This window comes from Alexandromys fortis, unplaced genomic scaffold, assembly GCF_014885135.2.
Source record: "Alexandromys fortis isolate MF-2015 unplaced genomic scaffold, M_Fortis_MF-2015_v1.1 scaffold_44, whole genome shotgun sequence".
Taxonomy (NCBI): domain Eukaryota; kingdom Metazoa; phylum Chordata; class Mammalia; order Rodentia; family Cricetidae; genus Alexandromys; species Alexandromys fortis.
In genome coordinates this window covers 1150962-1174906 of record NW_026067921.1, presented here as the reverse complement: position 1 = coordinate 1174906, position 23945 = coordinate 1150962, and the positions used below count along the sequence as shown (strand labels likewise).

The 23945-nt window shown below is 46.0% G+C and overlaps 2 protein-coding genes across 2 annotated transcripts in view; both read left to right on the top strand.

Annotated features, from left to right (window-relative positions):
- The window catches only part of Kif15 (kinesin family member 15), a 53917-nt gene extending 37300 nt beyond the window's left edge, over nt 1–16617 (top strand). Inside the window, exons 26-35 of the mRNA XM_050141596.1 lie at nt 570–692; nt 1435–1581; nt 3711–3812; nt 4129–4293; nt 5347–5456; nt 9126–9201; nt 10143–10180; nt 13756–13921; nt 14093–14224; nt 14484–16617. Coding sequence (XP_049997553.1) covers nt 570–692; nt 1435–1581; nt 3711–3812; nt 4129–4293; nt 5347–5456; nt 9126–9201; nt 10143–10180; nt 13756–13921; nt 14093–14224; nt 14484–14546 — 1122 coding nt within the window. The 3' untranslated portion in view covers nt 14547–16617. The remainder of the gene's footprint in view (nt 1–569; nt 693–1434; nt 1582–3710; nt 3813–4128; nt 4294–5346; nt 5457–9125; nt 9202–10142; nt 10181–13755; nt 13922–14092; nt 14225–14483) is intronic.
- Nucleotides 16618–17075: 458 nt separating this feature from the next.
- On the top strand, nt 17076–19398 carry Tmem42 (transmembrane protein 42). Its single transcript, XM_050141597.1, has 3 exons — nt 17076–17340; nt 17975–18121; nt 18701–19398. The coding sequence occupies exons 1-3, from the start codon at nt 17149–17151 to the stop codon at nt 18833–18835; spliced, it is 474 nt and encodes a 157-aa protein (XP_049997554.1). The 5' UTR covers nt 17076–17148; the 3' UTR covers nt 18836–19398.
- The last annotated feature ends 4547 nt before the right edge of the window (nt 19399–23945 follow it).

Below are 23945 nucleotides of genomic sequence, written 5' to 3'. Positions count from 1 at the left end.
CCAATGATACCGTTTCCTGAAGTAGCTTCTCCCTTTGCTTGGCTCAGGGTGAAGGTTTTCATCTGCATCTGTTCTGCTCCAAAGGAACTTGCTTAGCTCCACATTTATCTTCACAAGCAGTCTCTGATGAGCTGGCAAAGCCAGCTGGTTTTCTTTAACACCTTTGGAACTGTCCTGTTTCTCCTTGCCATGTACACTAGTTCTTATTCCTTCAATAACAGTTTGTCGGGCTGGAAAGACGGCTTAGTGGTAAGAGCAACTGCTGCTCTTCCAGAAGACCTAGCCCGTCCTCCACATTGGGCATCTCACAACCTCCTGTCACTGCAGCCGCGTGGATTTGATACCCTCTGTGGGCACCTGCACATACCTGGCATGCAAAGTGCACTTGCATACACACACATAAAAATAATGAAACCCAAAACAATAACAAAAAGAGCCACCAGGAGTTGCTGGGTTAGCTTGCAGTCTGGTCCTCACCTCGGAACCAGGGTCCCTTCTCAGTTGCTGTGACGTACAGATGAACGGACGTCCTGCTCGAAGCTCTTGTGCCCTGACTTTATTTTCTGCAGTGCAAGTACAATGTTGCTGTGGCTGAGAAAGAAGAGAGCAAAGAGTTGATCAGGAGACAGGAAGTGGATATCCTGGAACTAAAAGAAACTCTCAGACTGAGAATCCTCTCAGAGGACATTGAGGTGGGTATCATTATCGTGGCACTTTCCTTTTTTCTTTTTTCTATCCATTTACCTTCTAGAATATGAAGCCCAGAATCAGGCTGAGGATATGGCTCTGTGGATAAGGTGCTTGCGGCATAAGCATAAAGACCCATGTTTGGATCCTCAGCCAATGTAAAAACTGGGCTTAGCAGCTAAATCTGTAACCACAGAGTATAGCGCTAGTGGGCAGAGTCAGACAGATCCAGGGTGCTTGCTAACCAACCAGTCTAGCCAAGTGGTTTATTCCAGGTCCAGTGAGAGATCTTGTCACACACAAGATAAGGTGTAGAATAATAAAGATGCCTGACATGACCTCTGACACCTGTACATGTCATATACGCATTTACACACACAAGTGCATGCATTGTGCAAATATACACATATAAGCCCATAAAACTCAATTAGTGGGATATTAAGTAAGCTTTGCATCTTGAGTGTTCTCCATGAAAAGATCAACTCTAAATCCCTGAGTAGAAAGAGCCTACTACCTAGCCTTACACAGAAGCCTGAATCTGCTGAAATCACGACTAGGCCTGTTCATTTATGTATCAACTGCCTGGGTTGTCTTGGAATGGTTTAGCCCATAAACTGGAGGGGGGAGGATTTTAAAGATTTTTATATGCAACTTTTCTAACTTTAAAAAATTTATAAGAATGCAATGATTTATGAAACAAACACGATAGATATGAACTATTTCCTTTGGGACATTGTTTCCTAACAGAAGGACATGCTGTGTGAAGATCTGGCCCATGCCACTGAGCAGCTGAACACGCTCACAGAGGCCTCAAAGAAGCACTCTGGGCTCCTGCAGTCTGCCCAGGAAGAGCTGACCAAGAAGGAGGCGCTGATCCAGGAGCTTCAGCACAAGGTGAGGGGCACACTGAGACACCAGGGTGTCCTGACTGTCCTGCTGTGGCTGAGTTCTCTGTGCACAGAAAGTCGGCAAATGGGTTGATTAGATAGAGGCTTCCATTCCACCACGGACTTCCCTCCCTGCCTGGGTCTTTGACACATGGCAGCAGTACACACGTATAACACTTAAGACACACCTGTTTTTGCTGTTGCTTGGGACTGGGTCTCACTAGTTATTAGGTTGGCTTTGAGCTCATCATTTTCTTGCCTCCACCTCTGTTGTGGGGAGGCCACTTGTTGGTTCCCAGCTGCTCAGCCCCAAAATAATCAGACAGAAACTGTATTAATTAAAACACTGCTTGACCCATTAGCTCTAGCTTTGGCTAACTCTTATATCTTAATTTAACCCATTTCTACTAATCTGTGTATTGCCACATGGCTGTGGCTTACCAAGTGAAGTGCAGGCGTCTGTGTCCAGTAGGGCTACATGGCTTCTCCTTGACTCCGCCTTCTTCCTCGTAGCATTCATTCAGTTGTGCCCCCCCCCAACTAAGTTCTGCCTTGCTATAGTCCAAAGCAGTTTCTCTATTCATTAATGGTAATCACAGCATTCAGAGGGCTCCCACATCACACCTCCCAGAGGGCTGAGAGTACAGGCACACGCCACTGCACCCAGAATAAAATATCTTTTTTGCGTAATAAATAATTAGATATATTTGTGAGGTCATATTAATAGGTTTTGCTGGAGTTTGTTGAAACAAGCTTGCTTTGTAGCTCTGGCTTGCCTGGTACTCAGCAGGCAGCCCAGACTGGCCTGATATTCTATAATTCAGGCTGTCCTCAAACTCATGATAATCTTCCTAATCTCCACCCCCTGAATTCTGGGATTACAGGCATCAGGCATCTCACTTGCCACACTGTGTTGCCTTGATATGTGTATATATTATACTATGATTAAATCAGATTGGTTAGTATAATCCCTTACCTTCATATGTGTGTACATTATACTATGATTAAATCAGATTGGTTAGTATATCCCTTACCTTCATATGTGTGTACATTATACTATGATTAAATCAGATTGGTTAGTATATCCATTACCTTCATATGTGTGTACATTATACTATGATTAAATCAGATTGGTTAGTATATCCCTTACCTCACTTATTGTTTTGTTTGTGATACAGTTTTTCCTGTTTTGAACTATACTTTATGCATTAGTTTTGCTTGTGCTCAAGATATATTAGATCTCAAAAACTCTCCTGTCTGAACTTGATAGACTTTGATGGACACCTCCCGTCCAGGGCTCTTTAACTCCCCAATCTCTCATAACTACTATTCCTCTCAACTCTTCTGAGTGACGCTGTTGTGGGTTCCACATAGAAGCTAGTTCATTGTGTTTCTGCCCTGGCTTCTGTCAGTTTTGTGGTATCTTCTAGGTTCATGCATTTTATTGCGAATGACAGAGTTTGCCTTGTCCTACAGGCTGGCTAGTGCTCTTTTGTATCTAGGTACTCCTTGTTTTCTTTCCATCTGCCCGTGGATTTACTGTGTGCTTTGGCTGTTGTGAACAAGGGTGTGGTTAACACAGGGATGCAGCCCTCTCCTCAAGTATTGTATCAACTGGGGAGGATAGAGCAGTTACCAGGCAAGCATACGTCCTGCAGTGTAGATGTGCAAAACTCACAATAACTAGGTAGACGTGGTGGCCTACTTGTGATCTAGTGTGCAGGGAGCAGAGCCAGGGAGTCCCCTGAGCACACTGACTAGCGGTTGGCCTCCACAGGTCACAACCATGCTTCTGCATGTGATCCCACACATATGTAAGCACACACATACACCATTTCATTTCCTGCAAATAAAGACCCAGAACTGAGATTGCTGACCACGTGGGAGTTGTAGTTTGTTTTAGGGGTGACCTTCCCCCTTTCCCATGGGTTTGTACTAATTGGCATACCAATAGCAATACAGACTGTCTCCAGGTCCTCAACTAGTACAGCTCTTTCACCTTGACAGGGATAGGACACTGACTGTGATGTGCTTTTCTCTGGTGGTTGGCACTGGGGAAACTTGTCTTTTCTAATTGGACTGTGTGTCCTGAATTATTTTCTAAACTATAACCTGTTATCTGTTCAATTTGCCCAGTTAAACCAAGAGAAAGAGGAAGTAGAGCAGAAGAAGAATGAATATAACTTCAAAATGAGACAGCTGGGGCATGTGATGGATTTTGCTACCGAGTATCCACAGGTACTTTTCCAAAAAAGTGCATTTCAGAATAATCAGTTTTTCAAAGAAAAATGTGTAAATCGTTATTCCTTATAATTTTTAAGAAAAATCTCTTCATTAACACCCCGTCTGCTTTCTACCTGGTAAATTCTTTTGTTTTGCTTGGATGGGAATTAAAATAATAAACTAAGTGGCCTTTCTCAGCGTGCCCTGTGTTCTAGGGGCGAGGCATATGCATGAAAACCTGCATGTTATCCGTGTGGTGTGTGGACTGCAACTGAACTCTTCATGGTATCGTGTAAGCGAGCATTTGGATGCAGTATGATTTTCGTTTCAGAGTCCCAAAACACCACCTCCTTTTCAACCTCATTTGGCAAAACTCTTGGAAACACAAGAACAAGAGATTGAAGATGGACGGGCCTCTAAGAATTTTTTGCAGCACCTTGTTACAAAACTAAATGAAGAAAGAGAAGTCAGAAATGCTGAAATCCTCAGGATGAAGGTACATGACGTTTCCTTTCCATGGCTTTAAGAATCTGCAGCTTCCTTCCAGCTGCTGCTGATCCACGTTCAAAAGGCCAGAACTTTTTCAGTCTTCCTCCCACCCTTGACCCCTGGTCGTCTACTTTGTTGTCCCGGGAAGCTGCCACTTTCTTTTCCTTCCTTTTTAAAACTGTTCAGTACATACTCACTAAGTCTGTAAGCTCCCTTTCCCTGCCGTGTGGGGTTTTTAGTATCATAGTCTCTACCAACCACACTGTTACGAGCAATGAATAAGAGGCCCGATTCCTTGAACTTCACCTCAGTACTGTCCAACTTCTGAATCTTTGCCAGATTAATAGCATATTACCTCAGCACAGATTTAAATGTGGCATGTATGTCTTAGGTGCATGTGCTTGTGGAGGCCAGCGGTCAACATCACATGGGTTTCTCTATCACTTTTCACCTTAGTTTTTGAGGCAAGGTCTCAGAGCAGGCACTATATTGACTGTGCCATCTTCCCAGCCCCTCGGTGTAGTTTCTTTTTCTCTCCTCTCTTAGGCTGTTTAAGACACTGAACATGTTCATGAGTCACGGTCTCCAAGAACCCATCCCCAACTGTTTAATCCAATAATACTCAGTGCTGTACTTTATAAATATTGCCAGGCAGTGGTGGCACACGCCTTTAATCCCAGCACTTGGGAGGCAGAGGCAGGATCTCTGTGAGTTCAAGGCCAGCCTGGTCTACAGAGTGAGTTCCAGAGTAGCCAGGGCTGCACAGTTAAACACTGTCTCGAAAAACAAAAAAAAAAAAGGTAATGTAAAAAAAAGGAGTTCCTGTCTCAGTCACAACCTTTTCTTTGGGGACGTGGGGGGTGACACAGTGTCACCTCACAGACCTTGCTGTCCTGGAACTCCTTATGTCCAGCAAACTCAGAGTGTTGCCCACCTCTGCCTTTCAAGTTTTGGAATTAAAGGTGTGTGCCACCACACCCAGCTTCAGTCACAACCTTGGGAAGAAAATAGCATCCAGTCTGATATTTCTTCTGAAAAAAGCTATTTGGTGTGTTCTCAGGATCAGCTGTGTGAAATGGAGACTCTGCGCCTGGAGTCTCAGCAATTAAGAGAGAAAAACTGGCTCCTGCAAAGTCAGCTGGATGATGTTAAAAGGCAGAAGGACAGTGGGTGAGTGAGAGCAGAAGTCCTCTCTCTGGACTTGGTCTGCCTGTGCGTCCTTATGTAGATGAGGTCAGTGCACGCTTCCCCTGACCCGGGCAGTGCTTGTTTGGCTTGAGTTCTGTGCAGGGTGTGGCTCTTTCTAGCATCTACTTACCAGCTCTGTGGACTAAACATTTGGAATACATTCAGAAGATGTGGAATATTTGAACCAAATCAGAAGCGTTATATCAATAAAAACCTAGAGTCAGAGATTGAGTAAAACCTGAAGGATCAGAGAAGCAGCGGAATGGCCACCAGTGACTTCCTGCTTCCCCAGTTCCTCCAACCAAACGAGCTTAGATCCTCTCTCGCCCCACCTTAGCACTTCCTGTCCCCTCTCTGTACAGACCTCCAGACCTCTATGGTTGACTAGTGGCTGGCTTCACCCTCTGACTCCAAGCAAGCTTTATTTGTCAGAACACAAACAAAATGTCACACAGCACAAACTGCTTCCGTTTAAAAGGGTTTTTGTTTTTTGATTTTTGGTTTTTTTTTTTTTTTTTTGGTTTGTTTTAGGAAGGGAGGATTGTTTTTGTTTTTATTGGGGTGGGGGTTTTTGAGACTATGTCTCACTATTGCTTTGGCTGTCCCAGAATTCACTAGACCAGGCTGGCCATGAATGAATTCACGGAAATCCTCCTGCCTTTGCCTCCTGAGTGCTTGCATTAAAGGTGTGCACGACTAGACCTTGCTTTTTGATTTTTGTTTTGATTTTCCGAGACAGGTTTCTCTGGGTAGCCTTGGCTTTGTAGACCAGGCTGGCCTGGAACTCACAGAGCCACCTGCCTCTGCTGGGCACTTACATACTAGCCATGTGCCCCACCACTGAGCCACAGTCTGAAACCTAGCATCTGTATTTGTTAAGTAGCTGTCGTGGGGTTTCTGTTGCTGGGAAGAGACAGCATGGCGACTCTTACTAGGGAAGATAGTTAGTTGGGTGGCTACGTTTTCAGAGATTTGGTCTGTTACCATCATGATGGGTCACGGAGGCATGCAGGCAGACAGGTGCTGGGGAAGGGTCGGAGAGTTCTAGCTACAGTTTGCAGGCAACAGGAAGTGAACTGAGATGTGGCTTGAGCATTCATGAGTCCTCAAAGTCTGCCTCTACGGTGACACACTTCCTCCAACAAGATCATACCCATTCAGCAAAGCCACACCTCCTGATAGTATCATTCCCTCTGGGGGGCCATTTTCTTTTAAACCACCACATTCTACTCCCTGGATCCCAAAGTCTTATCACCATATAATAAATGCAATCAATCCAACTTCAAAAGTCCTCACAGCCTATCACAGTCTATGCAGTGGTTAAAAGTCTAAAGTTCAAAGTCTCTTCTGAGATTCAAACAGTCTCTTAATTGTAATACCCTATAAAACCAAACTAAAAAAAAATCACATACTCCCATCATATAATGGCTCAGGATATACATTATCATTCTCAAGCATAGGCAAGGGATCATAGCAAGGAAGTACTGGACCAAAGCCAGACCAAAGACATCTGGTCATCTCCAGACTCTGCATTTCCGTGCAATAGTTTGACCTGCGTTCAGATCTCCAGCCTCTATCAGCTTCGTTGACTGCAGCACACTTCTTTCTCTTGGGCTGGTTCCACTCCCTGTTAGCAGCTCTTCTCGGCTGGTGTCATACAACTCTGGCATCTCCAACATCTTGGAGTCTCCAAGACAATCCAGGCTTCAGCTTCAACAGCTTCACACAATGTCCTATCTAGACCCTCAACAGGGACACCCCTGCCATATGCCAGGCCTCAACTGGCTTTCCTTGGTCACAGAGGGAGATTCCATAACCTATTTCTTCTATTCTAACTCTAAACTCAACCATGTGGCTGAAGCTGCCAAGTTCTGCTGCTTGCTGGGGCTGGAACATGCCCCTCATCAGTTACGTCTTCACCAGCTTTCTGTTTTCAATTGTTTCTTCACCACCTAAGCTGGACTGTCCTCGCTCTGTAGACCAGAGACTGGCCTCAAACTCAGATCCATCAGCTTCTATGAGTGCTGGGATTAAAAGTGTGTGCCACTATATCCAGCTCTAAGCTTTTTTTAAATTTCTTTTCACTAGATGGAAATTTAGCTGGGTAGAATCTTACCCTGAGGTCACCACTCCCTTTATCCCATTTTAAAAATGTGTTTATCTCCTTGAACACAGGATTTTGCTCCATTCTACTTCTTTTTTTTTTAAAGATTTATTTATTTATTATGTATACAACATTCTGCCTCCATGTATGCCCACACACCAGAGGAGGGCGCCAGATCTCATTACAGATGGTTGTAAGCCACCACGTGGTTGCTGGAAGAGCAGACGGTGCTCTAAACCACTGAGCCATCTCTCCAGCCCTCCATTCTACTTCTTAGTGCCCCCTTTCTCCTCAAGTTTTACGTTTTGTAATTTATCCTGCTCAGCTTGCTCCTTTTCATTATAAATCTTCACTAGAGCTACCACTAATAACCAAACAGCAGAATCTATACTAGGCTGTTTTGAGATTTCTTCTGCCGGCAAAATTAATTCAAAACTCTTCCCTTTAGCCTTAGACACTCTTTTTGGACAAGGGCAAAAGGCAACCACATTCTTCACCAAAATATTTCAAGAATGGTCTCGAGGCCATATATTAACATTCTTCTCCTATTTCGAATCCTCTTGAGCCCGGGTTCACAGCACCACTGTCTTCCATGCTCCAACTGTACGGCACACTAAGTGATGCTTAAAGCATTCCACTGCTTTCCTGCCCCAAAGCAACACAGTCCAAATTACTGCTAACAAAAACATCATCAGGCTGTCACAGCAATACCTCACTCCTCGTACTAAGTTTTGTCTTAATTAGGGTTTCTGTTGTTGTGGAGCTGAGAGTCTACCTCTTGCAGGAAACAGGAAGTGAACTGAAACCCCCACACCTCCTCCCCCACAATGACACACCTCCTCCAACAAGACCATGCCCACTCTAACAAAACCGTGTCTAATAGTGCCACTCCCTTTGGGAGTTATTTTCTTTATTACCACAGTTTCTAGGTAAATAAGGTCTAAGATGCAGAAAAGGGGAGCGTTTCCCACCAATCAACTCTGCTTTGCAGTATGGTTCAGGCAGACGAAGGCATCTTCGGCATCCTGCTAAGCATGCCCAAGACCCTAGGTTCAATATCCAATACCACAAACAAAGCCAAACTAGATGTCAAGTGTATGGTGCAGAATTGTTGCCTGTTAACTTTCTACAAGAGGACTAGTAATAGGAGGGCTACTTACAAACCCGGTGTCGTCATCCATGCCTGCCTGTAGCCCTACTCAAAATGTGCAGGCAAGGGGAGAAGTTCACGGTCATCTTCAGCTACACATAAACTCATGCCCGCTTTAACTCAGTTGATCTTCATGTTGCCACTTTTAGCAAAATTTCTGCACTAACTTTTCCTTTAAGCCTTGGTTCAGTTTCTGCACTCTGCTGGTCTTGCTTTTATAGTGATAAGGTTCATTCCTGAATTCTGGGGCCCTCTTTATCCCATCTGTGGTCACACTGGTTAACTGTACTAACTTAATCAGCACAGGTAGCTTTACTATAGTTAGATATAATAAATGGTAAATTAATCCTTGAATATACATGACAGTGTTTCCCTGTCCGTTCCCTAATCTTTGCAGCAGTCAGAGTCACCCAGAGAGTCAACCGCTGAAGAACGAACATGAAGAGGAGATTGTCAAAGAAAGACTTGCTAAAGTATGGCTTTGTTTACACAAGTTTCCTCTGTGAGAACTGCTTTTATACATAACATTCACAGTTATTTATTTTAGAAACCATTTTGCTTTTGAAATTATTACCTTTACTGTGTTCCCACTGATGATCGGGATATTTACCATCAGTATTAATATGTAACCGAGAAGTAAAGGTGTCTGTCAGCCGGGCATGGTGCTGCACAGCCAGTGCGGTTCCAGTACTTGGTGTCTGCCCTTGTGTGTAGTGGTGTGAATGAATGCAGACAGACTGTAATAATATATACAGCTTTAATGGGGAAATAGACTTACAGAACCACAGGTTCCCATGGAGAACAGAAAAGCAGAAGAGGCAGTTGGGAGCACGCCCGCAATCTTTATAAGTAAAAAATATCCTCGGGGGACCCCGCCCCCTGCTAGCAAGTTGATTGGCTGGGTCTCTCCTACATCTCCCCTTTTTGTCTAAATAAGATAGAGCCAAACCAAATACAACTATATACAATAGTAACAAATAATAAATATAACAAACAATATTGAGCAAGAAACATATAACAAAAGTTTTGTTAAACATTCTATCTCAAGGAGTCTAAATAATGTAGAGAGTAATTATAATTATATAATCTTAAACTCCATCAAAGATCTGAGAAGGGAGTTAATATTACTTAACAAACGAGAAATATCCAAAACGTGCAAATCTCCCCCATCACTTGTGTTTCTACACAAGCACTACATTTCCCACGCACAGTTATCTGCTTAGAACCGAGTGTGACGTCTTTAGTGCACAGTGCGGGAATGCTGGGAACCAGTGTCCTTTGTATAGCCATATGGGATTGTGGGAGTGGACATTGGCTTGATTTTATTAGCACAAAGGAAAACGGTCTTGTTCCTCTCAATCTTTTTAGTAAAGGTATTAAAGAACCTAACCATCTTTTCTTTTTTTAATTATAGAATAAACTTATTGAAGAAATGCTGAAGATGAGAACAGAGTAAGTGTGCTCTTTTATAGTTCAAATCTTTCTTATGGGGGAGTGCATACACGCTGTGCCATGTGTGTGGAGGTTTGAGGACAAATGTTGGTTCTCTTCTTCCACATAGGTCATCAGGCCTGTACAGAAAGTGTTCTACCTGCTGAGCCGTCCTGCCAGGCCTAGTTCTTTGTTGTTGTTTTTAATTTCGTGTGTATGGATGTTTCTTTGCCTTGTGTATGATGTGTGTGTGTGTCTGGTACCTGCAGAGGCCAGAAGGGGGCAGCAGATCCCTTAGAACTGGAATTACAGGGTTGTAAACTGTCCTGTAGGTGAAATTCTTCTCTAAAGGGAAAGATACATACATAAGATAACTTATTCCCTTCTGTGGTATATGTGAATATAATTGGTGTTTATCAGTCTCCCCCCCCCCCGCCCCCCGAGACAGGGTTTCTCTGTGTAGCTATGAAGCTTGTCCTAGAACTTGCTTTGTAGACCAGGCTGGTCCTGAACTCACAGAGATCCGCCTGCCTCTGCCTCCCAAGTGCTGGGATTAAAGGTGTGCACCACCACTGCCCTGCTCAAAGTCTTTTTTTTAAATAAGATTTTATTTTACATGCATGTGTTTGTTTATGGGTATGCACACATGCATGCAGACACCTGCAGAGACCAGAAGAGAATATCGGATTCCCTGCAGCTAGTTAAAGGCAGATGTGACCTGCCCTTTATGGTGTCTGGAGCTGAACTGCAGGTCTCTTCCAGAACGAGTGCTCTTAACTGCTAGCCGTGTCTCTAACCCCAGTATTTGCTCAATAGGCTTTTCATGTAAAACCACTTTTAACAGCAACAAAAAAGCGTATGGGCAGTCTTTAGTTTTCTTGAGTTCTTCATGGACAGTTAAGAGCAGTTTAACAGGTTTCCAGGTAGTAGTGGTTAAGCTGGCATACAAGATAGTGAACATTCCAGGTAAATTTGTAGAACTACAGCCAATTTAGATATATCCTTTGGGACCTTGTCACTGTATGGCATGTATTTCTTGCGGTGACAGCGGTCCTCAGGGATATGGTCCTTGAAGCACACAGAGCACACACCGTAGTGTGGGCACTCACACAACACATTCTCTTAAGATATCAAGCTGTGGTGACATGGGCAGGAAATATATGATTTCATGTGGTTGGGACTTGGTGATACCATCAGGAACTGAGACTTGGTACTACTGGCTACAATATACCCTACTGCAGTTCCAACATCCTGTCTCCATAGGGTGGTGGCTGCTGCTGCTTTTGTTTTCTTTTTTAGCCAGGTCTCATCTTTTAGCCCTTGCTGTCCTGGAATTCATTTTGTAGGCCAGACATCCTCAGGGCTTTGAAAACAAACCAGTGTCCAGCAAGAAGACAGAGCTTATTATGCTCAGCTTAGGCCAGCATCGTCCTCTGCAGAGAAAAGGATGGGCCAGTGTTCTCTTCCCTCATAAACAAGCCAGATGTCTCCATGTATTTAGATACATTACTGACAAAAGGAAGAAACAAGGCTTTATTTTGATTTACGGTTCCAGAGGGATCCTGACCATCGTGGTGGGGAATGGCATGGAGGCAAGGGTAGGAAGCCAGCGTCACACCGCATTGGTGGTTGTCAGGAGTTGGGGAAAACGAGAAAGAGTAGGAAGCCAGCATCATACCGCATCGGTAGTCAGGAGTCGGGGGTGGGTGTGGGAGGGGAACAGGAAGTATGACGGGCGGTAAAACCTGATGGTGCGTACCTTTAATCCTGGCACTCAAGGCAGAGACAGGTAGGTCTCGAGTTCAAAACATCATAAGTTCTATGACAACCAGGGCTACATAGAGGCCCTGTCTCAAACAAAACGAAAACCCTCAAGACATGGGTCTTAGAGGGATGTACTTCCTCCAGAAAGTCTCCACTGCCTTCCAAAATAGCGCCAGTCCGCTGGAAACCCGATATTAAAATAGCGCTAGTCTGCTGGGAACCCGGTATTAAAATAGCACCCGCCCACTAGGAACCCGGTATTAAAATAGCACCCGTCCGCTAGGAACCCGGTATTAAAATAGCACCCGTCCGCTAGGAACCCGGTATTAAAATAGCGCCCGTCCGCTAGGAACCCGGTATAAAATAGCGCCCGTCCACTAGGAACCCGGTATTAAAATAGCACCCGACCACTAGGAACCCGGTATTAAAATAGCGCCCGTCCACTAGGAACCCGGTATTAAAATAGCGCCCGTCCACCAGGAACCCGGTATTAAAATAGCGCCCGTCCACCAGGAACCCGATATTAAAATAGCACCAGTCCGCTATTAAAAATGCATGGGCCCTAGGGAACTTTTCGCATTCAAGCCACAAAACCTGACTGACAGTAAGGTGGGCGGGAGCAGCATCTGAGCTTTTTATTCAACCAGAGCAGAGGCGGACACTTCCTGCATGGTCTCTGAGGGTATGGCTGAACTTGCTCTGCAAACACATTTCTAGATTGAGCCGGCCTGTGGAGAGGTTTGGATCCTGTGTGTCACCTCCTCCATCAGTCCGTATTACATTCCACATGCATTAGCTACATTTGCATTGTAGCAAACAGTGTTTCCAACAGAAAGTTTACAAGACTGAAACACTCTTATAAAGTAGGTGAAATCCTATCCTTTTTCACTGAAATGGGTAAGGTACACACCCCTGATGCCAGAACTAATGTTCCATTGTCTGGGGCTTGGTTTTTAAATCAGAAATCATTATTCTGAGATTGGAGGCACTTGAGGCCTACAGACTGTAATGATACCTCATTTCCATCTCCATGTGGTCAAGCAAAGTTTCACACTAAATTTTTATGATTAAAAATGTGAAGCCTGACCGGGCGATGGTGGCGCACGCCTTTAATCCCAGCACTCGGGAGGCAGAGGCAGGCGGATCTCTGTGAGTTCGAGACCAGCCTGGTCTACAGAGCTAGTTCCAGGACAAGCTCCAAAGCCACAGAGAAACCCTGTCTCGAAAAACAAAACAAAACAAAAAAACAAAAAATGTGAAGCCTGTCATTGTGGAATATGCCTATAACCCCAGCACTTGGCTAAGGGAAGTAGGTCATCCTCAGCTACATAGTGACTTTGAGGTCAACCTGGGCTACACAACAGTGTAACTCCAAATAATAAGTAAAATGGTTTGAAGAGTTTTTCTCAGGATTAAAACACTGACCTAACAAAGCAATCACATCTGATACTCAGTACTATCTCCCTACTGAGTTGAGGAAGGCGGAGCCTTGGGCGTGAGCCGTAGTCAGGAAAGCCTTCACCACCTAGGTCCACCCCAGTTCTAGCCTTTTTGTTTGTTTGCTTCAAGAGAGGGTTTTCTCTGTGTAATCTTGGCTGTCCTGGAACTTGCTCTGTAGACCAGGCTGGCCTTGTATTCAGGGGTCTACCTTCTGCCTCTGGAGTGCTCGGATTTAAAGGTGTGCACCACCACCCAGCAAGTCTGTGTTCTTTTGCCAGCTCTACAGGAGTCCTGAAGAAATCAAATTCTGATCTTAGAGGGAAAAACCTAGTTTGAGTCCTGTTTTATAACTATATTTTCTTGCAATACTGTTAGTAATGCTATTCTTCCAGGCTAGAAGAAGTCCAAAGTGCTCTTCAGAGTAAGGAAAAGGTCTGCCACAGAATGGGTGAGGAGATTGAGCGAACCAGAATTTTGGAGTCCAGAGCATTTCAGGAAAAGGAGCAGCTGCGGTCAAAACTGGAAGAAATGTATGAAGAAAGAGAGAGAACTTTCCAGGTGTGTCGGGTTGTCCACGCTAGGTAGAATACTTGAGTAAACAGAATTAACAAAACACATCTGTGGTTCGGTTTCTCTGGTGTGCAGAAGGCCACAGAAGCTTGGCCAGCGCTCCGCTGGTGCTGGTGAGAGGGTGTGCACAGAGTGATCTTCCTGTCCTTGGGTTGACAGGAAATGGAGATGCTGAGAAAGCAGCTCGAGTATCTTGCTGAGGAAAATGGAAAATTGATAGGTCATCGAAACCTACATCAGAAGATCCAGTACGTAGTGCGTCTCAAGAAGGAAAATGTCAGGCTTGCTGAGGTAAACTGGAAACTACTCTAAGTAAATTTATGGTGGTTTAAAAGTGATTATTTTAGTAAAATAAATTGGTCATTGCTATTTTACTTTTTTGTGTTTTGAGACAGGGTCACACTCTAATCTCACAGGTGCCAGATTTTTACTTAATATTCACAAACTAAATATTGTAGCTTTAATTTGAATATATATGGAAGTCAAGAAAATAGCTTCTATAACAATAGAAACTTAATTTTCTTTCTTTCTTTCTTTTTTTTAATCACAGGAGACAGAAAAGTTGCGTGCTGAAAATGTGCTTTTGAAAGAAAAGAAAAAGAATGAGTTCTAAAGCTCCTAGCCAGCTCCCTAAACATCACGTTGTTTAGATTGGTTCTTTAAAAGTGAGATTGCCCTTGCCCAAGTAATAGAGCCAAACTAAAAGACCTTAATTATAAACCATGGTGTGCAGTGACCCTCAGTATTCTGATGGAATTCTGCATGCAAACAGCAGACTGTCAAGTGGGTAACAATGCACTTCCAGATTTCCAGTCACTTGTAAGTTCTGGAAGATCCTTTAAAATAACCTGCAGCTGAGGTCTCTGGTGAATGTTGACCAAGTCCTTTTCTCTTTAGATTCACCTTTGATAAACTTGGTGTGAATTTGATGGCTGGCTGATTTTGTAGCAAACTTGTTCCTATACGTTTGTTTGTTTGTTTGTTTGTTTGTTTGTTTGTTTTTTATAACTATTGTCATGAGCATTTTATACATGTCTATTTTTTTCTACAGTCAAATAAATTTTTTCAAAAACAAGTTTTTAAAAATTGTGTATAAATATTTTGCCTACGTGTATGTACCTGTATCACATGTGTGCCTGGTATCCTTGGAGGTCAGAAGAAGGTTCCAGATCTCCTGAAACTAGTTACTGATAACTGTGAGCTACCTGTGGGTGCTGGGAACAAAACCCAGGCCTTCTGCAAGAACAAGTGCTCTTAACCTCTGGGCTAACTCTCAAGCCCTAGTTGTGAGTCTTTTGACCAGGATCATAGGGTCTCGTGTAATCCAGGTTTACCTTGATCTCACTCTGTAGGCAAAGATGCCTGTGAATTCCTGATCCTCCTGCTTCTACCTCCAAAGTTTGAGGATTTTAGGTGTGCACCATCACACCCAGATTGTTAGTTAGGTTTTGACATTGGATACACAAATAATAACCAAGTCACCCCACTAGCTTTACCTGGGCTTAGTTTGCTCTGAAATCACTGATTCTGTTGGCCACACGGCTTCCCACTATTTCTCTACACCTCGCACATCGGATGCCAGCAGCTGTCTGCCTTACTCTGCTAAAACATGAAGACCATTTCTGCTAAAAGCACAGTGTTACTTTCCTAATCTTGGGTGAAAACCATGAGAGAAGCAGCTTAGATGGGTTTTAGCTTGGCTTGCCCGTTTCCACAGCGTTAAGATCTCTCCACTGTCAAGAGAAGCAGTAGGAGGCCTCTGCCTGTCAACTTCCTTCACTGCACATGGAATCGTTTACACCACATACTACTCCCTGGGATAATCGATGCTTTTTATTTAAGATTTGTTTTTATATGTGTATCTGTGTCCGGGTATGTGCACACGAGTGGAGGCGCCCATGGAGGCCAGGAAAAGGCACTGGATCTCCTGGAGCTCTGATGTTGTGGGGAGCTGTGAGGTTGTGAGCTGCCTACACTGGTGGCTGGGATCCGAACTGCTAAGCCATTTCTCCAGCCCCCAAAACTCCACCCCCTTATTTCCGGCACAAAACTACCAGCATGCGGAACAATGGGACATGTTAAGAATGTCCACGGAAATAGTGTGCTGAACAAGAAGTGAAATGCGTAGCCCAGGCCTCACAGATCCATTTGCCCCTGCCTCCTGAGGTGCGCCCCTAGCCTGGCCGCACCACTTTATACCCTTCTAAAGCACTTTGGGGTTTTGTTTGTTTTACTTTTTTTTTTTTTTTAAGGAAATGTACCCACAATATACACTGTCATGGATTGAAGTCAGGATTATCCATGTGTTAGGGAAGCACTAACTTAGGTCTCCAACCCTCCTTTTTTTAAAACAAACAAACAAAACAACAACAACAACAACTAAAAAACCTTTTTGAGATAGTCGCAAAAAGTCTTTGGCTGGCCTAGTACTTGCTGTGTTGTCCAGGCTGGCCTCAAGCTCACGATAATCCTGCCTCGGCCTCTGTAGTGTTGGATCTCAGGCCTGTGCCACCAACCATGCCAGGCTGCCCCATCCCTCTTATGTGAGATGTGTTGTCCAGGATTGCCATTAACTTGTAATATTGCTGACAATAGGTGATGCGTTTTAGATTTTTGGATAACTTTACATGAATTTTGAAGTGATTGTGGTTCTGGTGGTTAACAAACCAACGCGGTTAACAAACGACGCTTTTCTTGGCACTTGCCCCAAACTCTTGTCTCAAGCTGCGGGCCTCCAGATCTGTCCCCTGCATCCACGAGGGGGCAAGAGCTGGAAACATTTTGTTTGGTTTGGTTTTGGTTTTGCTCAGTGTATCCTGTCCTGGAACTCATTCTGTAGACCAGGCTGGCCTCGAACTCAGAGATCCGCCTCGTGCACCACCATGCATCTTTAGGGTGCACATTGACTTCAGGACCTGCAGAGCCCCGAATCAGCATTTTGAGGTGCTCATCCATGCCAAGAAGAAGGTATGGAACTGCAGATCACCCCGTCCTTCCCCTGGGCTGCAGGGTTTTTTCAGGATCTAGGTCACTTCAGCACTGTGACAGATTCGCCACTGCAGCAGATTCGTCTCACAGCAGCAGGTTCCCCTCTGTGGTGCACGGTGTTCACTGGCAGATTCGCCTCGCTCCGCCTCCTCCATGCTCGGCCTTGGCTCCGCCCTCGCCGGGCTCACAGAGGCTCGGCTGTGGCTGTGGTGGGTGCTGCGGGCCTCATGGCGGCCGGGCCGGCGACCTCAGGTGCCGCCGTGTCGGCAGCCGCCTACCCCGACTCCCCCGTGGAGTTCCCCGCTCGCCTCCGGGCCGGCGCCATGCGGAGCCGCTTCTGGGGCGTGCTCAACTGTCTGTGCGCCGGCGCGTTCGGGGCCCTGGCTGCCGCCGCCGCCAAGCTGGCCTTCGGCGGGCAGGTGTGGGTCGGGGCGCGGACGGCGGACGGGGCGGGGGAGGAAGGCGAGGAGGGAGTCCGGGGGAGGATGTCCGTACCACCTCTCCCTGCAAGCCCCGTGCACCCCTGTGCCCAGCACGGGACTCCTAGGGTGAGGTAGCCGGTTGCCCACCTCGTCCAGCCTCTGGCCGGAGCCCTGACGAGGCCCCTAGCGGGGTGGGCGGCTCCTCTGACCCGACCTCAATAGGGGACCTCTTGTTTTTAGATTCCTGGCGATTTAAAACCAACCGAGTTGCAGTTGCCAGGCTTGAAGCGCACCTGCCTTTGGGTGGTCCAGAGTGCAGTGAAGGGCTCTAGACTGTGGAAGTTCTTCTTACTCTTCCAGTAGCGATGAGACTTTGGTTACCCACTGTGCAAGCAGGTTGCCCTTGGCTCTGACGATGATGCACTTTGTAAGTCATCTCTTTCCAAGAGACTAGGCTGCCAGAAATTTGAGGTCCACAGGAAAGAAAAGGATGCCCCTTTCCTAGAGGCAGGTACCTCTCACTCTCTGTCCACAAGGTCTACATATCCTTTGCAGGAGGCATCTAAAGATCTCCGGGCCTTTAAGGTTCCGCCCTTGGTGGTTGTAGCTGCAGTGACCCTCTCTCCTGCAGGTGAATATTGGCTTGTGTGTCTTAGGCATTATTGCCATGGCAAGCACCAATTCTCTGATGTGGACCTTCTTCAGCCGGGGCCTCAGTTTCTCTATGTCTTCAGCCATTGCGTCTGTCACAGTGACGTGTTCGAACATACTCAGCTCGGTGAGTAGCCTGCTGACCTTGTTCTCACTCGTGTTCTGGCTGAGTTGTCCTTGGGGAAACCCCCTGCTTGCTCAGGCTCTAGAAAGGACAGGAAGTCAAGCAGAGGTTGGGCTCCTCCAGTCGAGGAACAGCTAAACCTGGAGAGCTTAGGTAGGGATGAAATCTGAGTGTCATTCTGGGATCACACCAGGCATGTGAAGTCCCTTGGCGTGTCTCTCGTAAGTCTGGAATGAAAACATTAGCTGTGGGCACAGAGGAGACTGGTCAAGGTTCCCTGTAGAAGCCCAAGGTCAACAAGGTGGAGCAGGCATGTCAGTCCTGAAGTGGACTGAACGTGGCCTAGCTTGCTTTTATGATTACTGGCCCCACCTGCTGGCCTGTTGGGCCCCGTTGCTCAGTTGGGGTAGCCCCTGCCTTCGACAGAGGAGACAGAAGAACATGGATTGATGTGGTGAAGGTGGTAGTTGGATGTGAAGCAGCCGACTTTGGTGTCTGGCCTCCTCAGGAAGAAGTCAGCCGCTGAGGAATGGTAGAGCCCACCGGAGGAGGCCAGGTCCCTTACACCTGTCTCTCCCACAGGCCATCTTGGGCTACGTGCTGTACGGAGAGTGCCAGGAAGTCTTGTGGTGGGGAGGGGTGTTCCTCATCCTCTGTGGGCTCACCCTGATCCACAGGACACTCCCACCCACCTGGGAGGCAAGCAAGCAGCAGTGATAGACCCACTGTAAAGGTGACCGCGATGCCCAGCCATGGGTTGGCAAAAAGGACTGCTTCCAGGGTGGCCTGGGAGTGCAGCCTTTGGCTGTCAGCCGCAAGGAGATGCCCGACCCACCTCAGGTCTCTGGCCAGCTCACAGCCTGGAGTGTTGAAGCATTCGCTCCTGTCAGATGACCACAGCATGAGGCCCAAGCCCTTCAGTGTTGGTACAGGGCTCTGATTCGCGTGCACCAGGGCTTGCCCCGATGAGCCCTGGAAGAGTCTGTTAGTTATGATCCTCCTACCTGACCATGACCCTTCATATACCCCGGAATTGGCAGCTGGCGGGACGTCCTGATAGAAAAAAAGCAAACAAACTTACAATGTGTCAGGTAGTTTGTCAACGCCTATGAATCCACAGCAAAGAAAGGAAACTTGGGCTGCTAATAAATCCTACTTTGTAAGATAAAGGTACTGGGTGTGGAATCTTAATTCTTTCCAATTGTAGCCAGGTAGCTGAGTTCTCAGAATTGGAGTCGTGGAGTAGTACTCCATGTCCAGCTCCACCCTTGTGGTTCCTCCCTAAGCCAGGACCCAGCAAATGAAGGTTCTCTCCCCTGCTCGTGTGCGTCTGCCAGCGGGGACCCGGCCTCAGCCTCACAACGGTTTCTGTCTCGGCTTCTGTTCTGTCCTATACACCGGACTCCCCAGTGGCTGGACTTCTAATATAGAAAGGTTTGCAAGTCCACGACGTCCAGTTCCGGTTTGTGCTTCTGTGTCTGCTCGCTTGCTGCACTCCTGGCATCAACCTCTGCCAAACCTAGTTCCAGACTCCTTTAAACCCTCCCGAGAGCCGAGACAAAGCTGTTGGTTGCTTAAGCCCACTTTGACATAGTAAAACCACCTGATCACTCCATGAGGAACACGCTCTAGTATTCTCATCTTAGGTGAGGAAACCGAGTCTCAGGAGCCCGTGGAGTGACTCGTCCAACATCACACAGCTAATGAGGACTAGAAAGACTGTCAGCCCCGTCTTTCCCTAAGCCTAGGGAGGTTTAACCCTCAACACAATCTTGTCTCCTCAGTAAATCAAGAGCAGAGAGACCTGGTGGCAAACTGTACCGAGTCTCAGAACCTTGTCACTAACCACTTCCTTGTTTATGAGGGTTTCATGATGGTCATTCTACCAGTGAGAAAGAAAGCCATTCAATGCCCCCTAAGGTGTGTTCCTGTTGGGGGGCTGTGGACCCCCAGACCCTGAATTTGTTGTAAACAACGTGTTATGCTTGCAGCTGCTCTGAGCAAAACAACTTGTTTTCCTGTGTTTGGAGCTGCTCTGAGCACGAGACCCTCAGGTGTTCCTGATGGCAGGGGAGTGGTTTCTGGTGGGTTTGGCTGGGGCTTGGCAATCAGTTAAGGATCCCTATATAAGCTGCCCCTGAACACAATAAAGAGGGCATTCTTGTATCCCCGTGTCTCTGTGTGCACGTGTTTTTAAATCTCCAGCCTAGTTCCCAGCTCGCATACCGTCTTGTAGTGCAGGCACCAATCAAGAGCCAGCATGAGGGCTGGAGAAATTGCTGTTTTTGCAGAGGTCCTGGATTTCTGTCACTCACGTGATGGCTTACATAGTTCTTGCACATTTGCTCTCTTCTGACCTCTGCTGGCACCAGGCACACATATGTCATGCAAGCATGTGTAGACCAAACAGTTACACACATAAAATAAGTATTTAAAAAACAAGTATTGAAGGTTGCTGAGAGCCACTGGTAGGGTCCCTCTAGGCAAGCCATCGTGCAGGTCAGATGTCGATCTTGTCCCAGGCACTGCTGAAGGAACTCTGCCTCCAATCTAGACAGCCCCCGAATGCACAGAGATGCTTGATGCTGGCTAGTCCACAGATACTTTTTCCTACAGAGAGGATGAATTGTTCTCCGGGAAGCAGACATGTTTGCCTCTGCAATCACCTGAGCAGACTGGCAGCATTCATGTCTTTGCTGCACTGGTTCTTTTGCAAGAAGAATAAACCGCAAGACAATATTTGTGTTTCTGATGTGTGTCCTGGATTGTGGCTTGTTTTGTTTGCTTCTGGGCTGGAGATTTGGCATCAGGTTCTGTGTAGCCTGTGGCCTTGATAGGACAGTTACCATTTTCTGTTCTTGCTTTTTATTTATAGTTAGCAGTTTTTAATATATCCTCAGGATTTTCAGCCATCATTAATTCCAGGAAATCTTTCACTATCAGTGAAAGCCCTACCCATCAGTCATTGCTCTGTCCCAACCTCATTGCACTCTCTGCTATCACAGGTACCTCTGTTTCTGTGAATTTCCTAGTCTGGATATTTCATATAGTGGGTCTTTTCCCGAGGTCTTTTTTCAGTTAAAATAGTGTTTCCCAGGCTCATTATTAATATAACACATTTTAATACTTCATTCCTTTCTATGGTGCAGTCCCATCCTACCTTGCAGGGAGAACATTTGACCTTTTGTTAGATAGGTTGTTTCCACTTTGGGGTTATTATAATACTAATATTTGTATTCAAGATGTCTTGTGGAAATGTGATTTCAACTCTAATGAATACATGCCTAGAAATGGAATTACTGGGACACATCACAAACCACTTTAACTTGGTCTTTATGTTTTGTTGCTATTTTTGAGATAGTGTTTCCATATGTAGCTCACGCTTGCTTGGAACTTGCTATATAGACCTGGGTGAGCTCAGACTCACAGGGATCCACCTCTCCCTGCCTCCTGAACAACTAGCAGCCATACCACTTTATAGTTTAGCCATCCAAGTATGAGTTTCCAGTCTCACCACTTAATAATAAAGATGATTATTAACCATCTTTTTCAGTTTTTATGTTAATTGTACATTGTATTAGCATGTGTTAATTGTACATTAATTATAACATTTTATACATATAAAATGCTTTGTTTATACTCAGCCTCCACCTTTGTTCATCTTTTTTTATTATAGCTATTGTTTTGGTTTCTTTTCCTGTCATTAAAATACTGACAAAGTCAACTTGAGAAAGGGTTGGCTCTGGCTCACGTTTCAAGGACACAGCCCATCACTCTGGGGAAGTCACAGCCACGCAGGAGCAGTTGGTCACATTGCATTCACAGCTAGGAAGAGAGTGGCAAATGCTTGCTGTTCATCACCTATAACGAATAACCGAGCCAAGCATCTTTTCTATGCTCATGAGTCAATTGTGTATCTTCTTTGGGAAAAATGGCTTTTGGGGGACTTTGGACATTTTAAAAGATCAGACTTGCAGAGGTCTTGGTTTCAGTTTTGGTTTTTATGATGAATTCATTATGTAGGTCAGACTGATCTCAAAGTCACACAGTCTTACCTCAGCCTTGCAAGGGCTGCGGTTACAGGAATGAGCCTCCACACTTGCCTGGGCTTGATCTATAATAAATGATGCCTTAATATCAGTCTCTGCAAGGGACTGGGGTTAGGAACAACCCTGACTCTTGCCCAGCTTTCCCAGATGCTGTCTTAGAAGGAAAACTGGCAGCTTGGCACTTAAAAGGTGGGCACTGCAGTGGGGTAAGAGAGAGGAGAGGACAGCAGAACTGAGGTCCTCAAATCCAATCTATGACAGTTTCTGCCTGAGCCGAGTAGTCAGGCAGTCCTGGCCAGAGCCTCCCACACTTAGCCCTGCCTGGTAACCGTTCACTGCGTTCCTGAACTCAGTCCACACCTAGACCCCACCCTGTTCTGGATAGCTTAAGTCAACCCTACACAAGCGAGAGTCATCCGAGAGGATGGAGCCTCATCTGAGACTGTCTCCTTGCCTGGAGGTGGTGGCACTAAACCTTTAATCCCAACACTCGGCAAGGCAGAGAGACCAGCGGATCTCTGTGAGTTCGAGGCCACCCTGGTCTACAAAGGGAGTTCCAGGACAGGCTCCAAAGAAACAGAGAAACCCTGCCTCGGTGGGGAGCCGAGGGGGAGATTGAAAAATGTCTCCTTGAGAGGAACCAGGCAGTGGCACACACCTTTACTACAGAGCAAGCTCCAGGATGGGTCTGCAAAGAGAAACCCTGTCTTGAAAAACAAACAAGCAAAACAAAAAACAAAGAAAAGCTCAGTGGAAAGAACAGGCTGGAAGCGGAAGCAAGCCTGTAGGACATTTTCTTAGTGATTGATGGGGGAGAGCCCAGCCCATTGTGGGTGGGGCCATCTCTGGGCCGGCCTTCCTAGCAAGCCAGTAAGCAATGCCCTTCCGTGACCCCCTATCAGCTCCAGTCTCCAGTTCCTGCCCTGTTTGAGTTTCTGTCCTGACTTCCTTGATGATGATAGTGATACTGAAGTGTAAACCAACTAAACCCTGTCCTCTCCAAAGTGCTTTGGTTATGGTGTTTCACTGCAGCAACAGCAGCCCTGACTGGAAAAGCAGCCCTTAATCCTGGCTACAGACAAAAGGAAGGACCAGGGCCCCCTGCCTGAGCACCTTCCCAAGACCTTCATTCTATTGAAAGCTAGTCTCTCTTTAGCCCTCCCTAAAGGGTAAGGGGGGGTGACCTCAGTTTATACCCCAAGTTCTTTTACCAGAACCCCCCACCCTGTGCAAGCACAGCAACCAAGAGCTTTGATTGGGTGTTCTCTCTCTCTCTCTCTCTCTCTCTCTCTCTCTCTCTCTCTCTCTCTCTCTCTCTCTCTCTCTCTGTGTCTGTGTATCCTTGTCTGTCTGTGTCTGTGGTCTCTGTGTGTGTGTATGTCTGTCTGTCTTGGCCTCCCCTCTCACTGTAGGAGCACCGGGATTACAGATGTTTGTCATTCTCAACTTTACATGGGTTCTGGGATTGGTGTTAATAACTAGAAAATTCTGAGGTAATAATATCATTGAGGGAAAATAGGAGAGAGAGAGACTGGACCCTAGATAGCCATGAAAACAAGGCATGGATCGTGTGGGTGAATAAATCTCAAAACTCTATGTAGGTGCTGAGGAGATGACTCGGGGGGGTAAAGTATTTGCTGTACAAATATGAGGACCTGAGTTCAGATCCCCAGAACACAGTACATCTGTAATTCCAGCAATTCTATGGCAAGGGGGGAAACCGAGGAAGGAGAGTGCCTGGAGGTTTGCAACTCAGCTACCCTGTCACCTGTAGCACT

Excerpts from the sequence above, each read along its gene's own strand:
- Tmem42 (XM_050141597.1), top strand. The coding sequence starts at position 17,149 with ATGGCGGCCGGGCCGGCGACCTCAGGTGCCGCCGTGTCGGCAGCCGCC. Across the intron at positions 17,341-17,974 it reads AGCTGGCCTTCGGCGGGCAG|GTGAATATTGGCTTGTGTGT; the intron begins GTGTGGGTCGGG and ends TCTCTCCTGCAG. Across the intron at positions 18,122-18,700 it reads GTTCGAACATACTCAGCTCG|GCCATCTTGGGCTACGTGCT; the intron begins GTGAGTAGCCTG and ends TCTCTCCCACAG.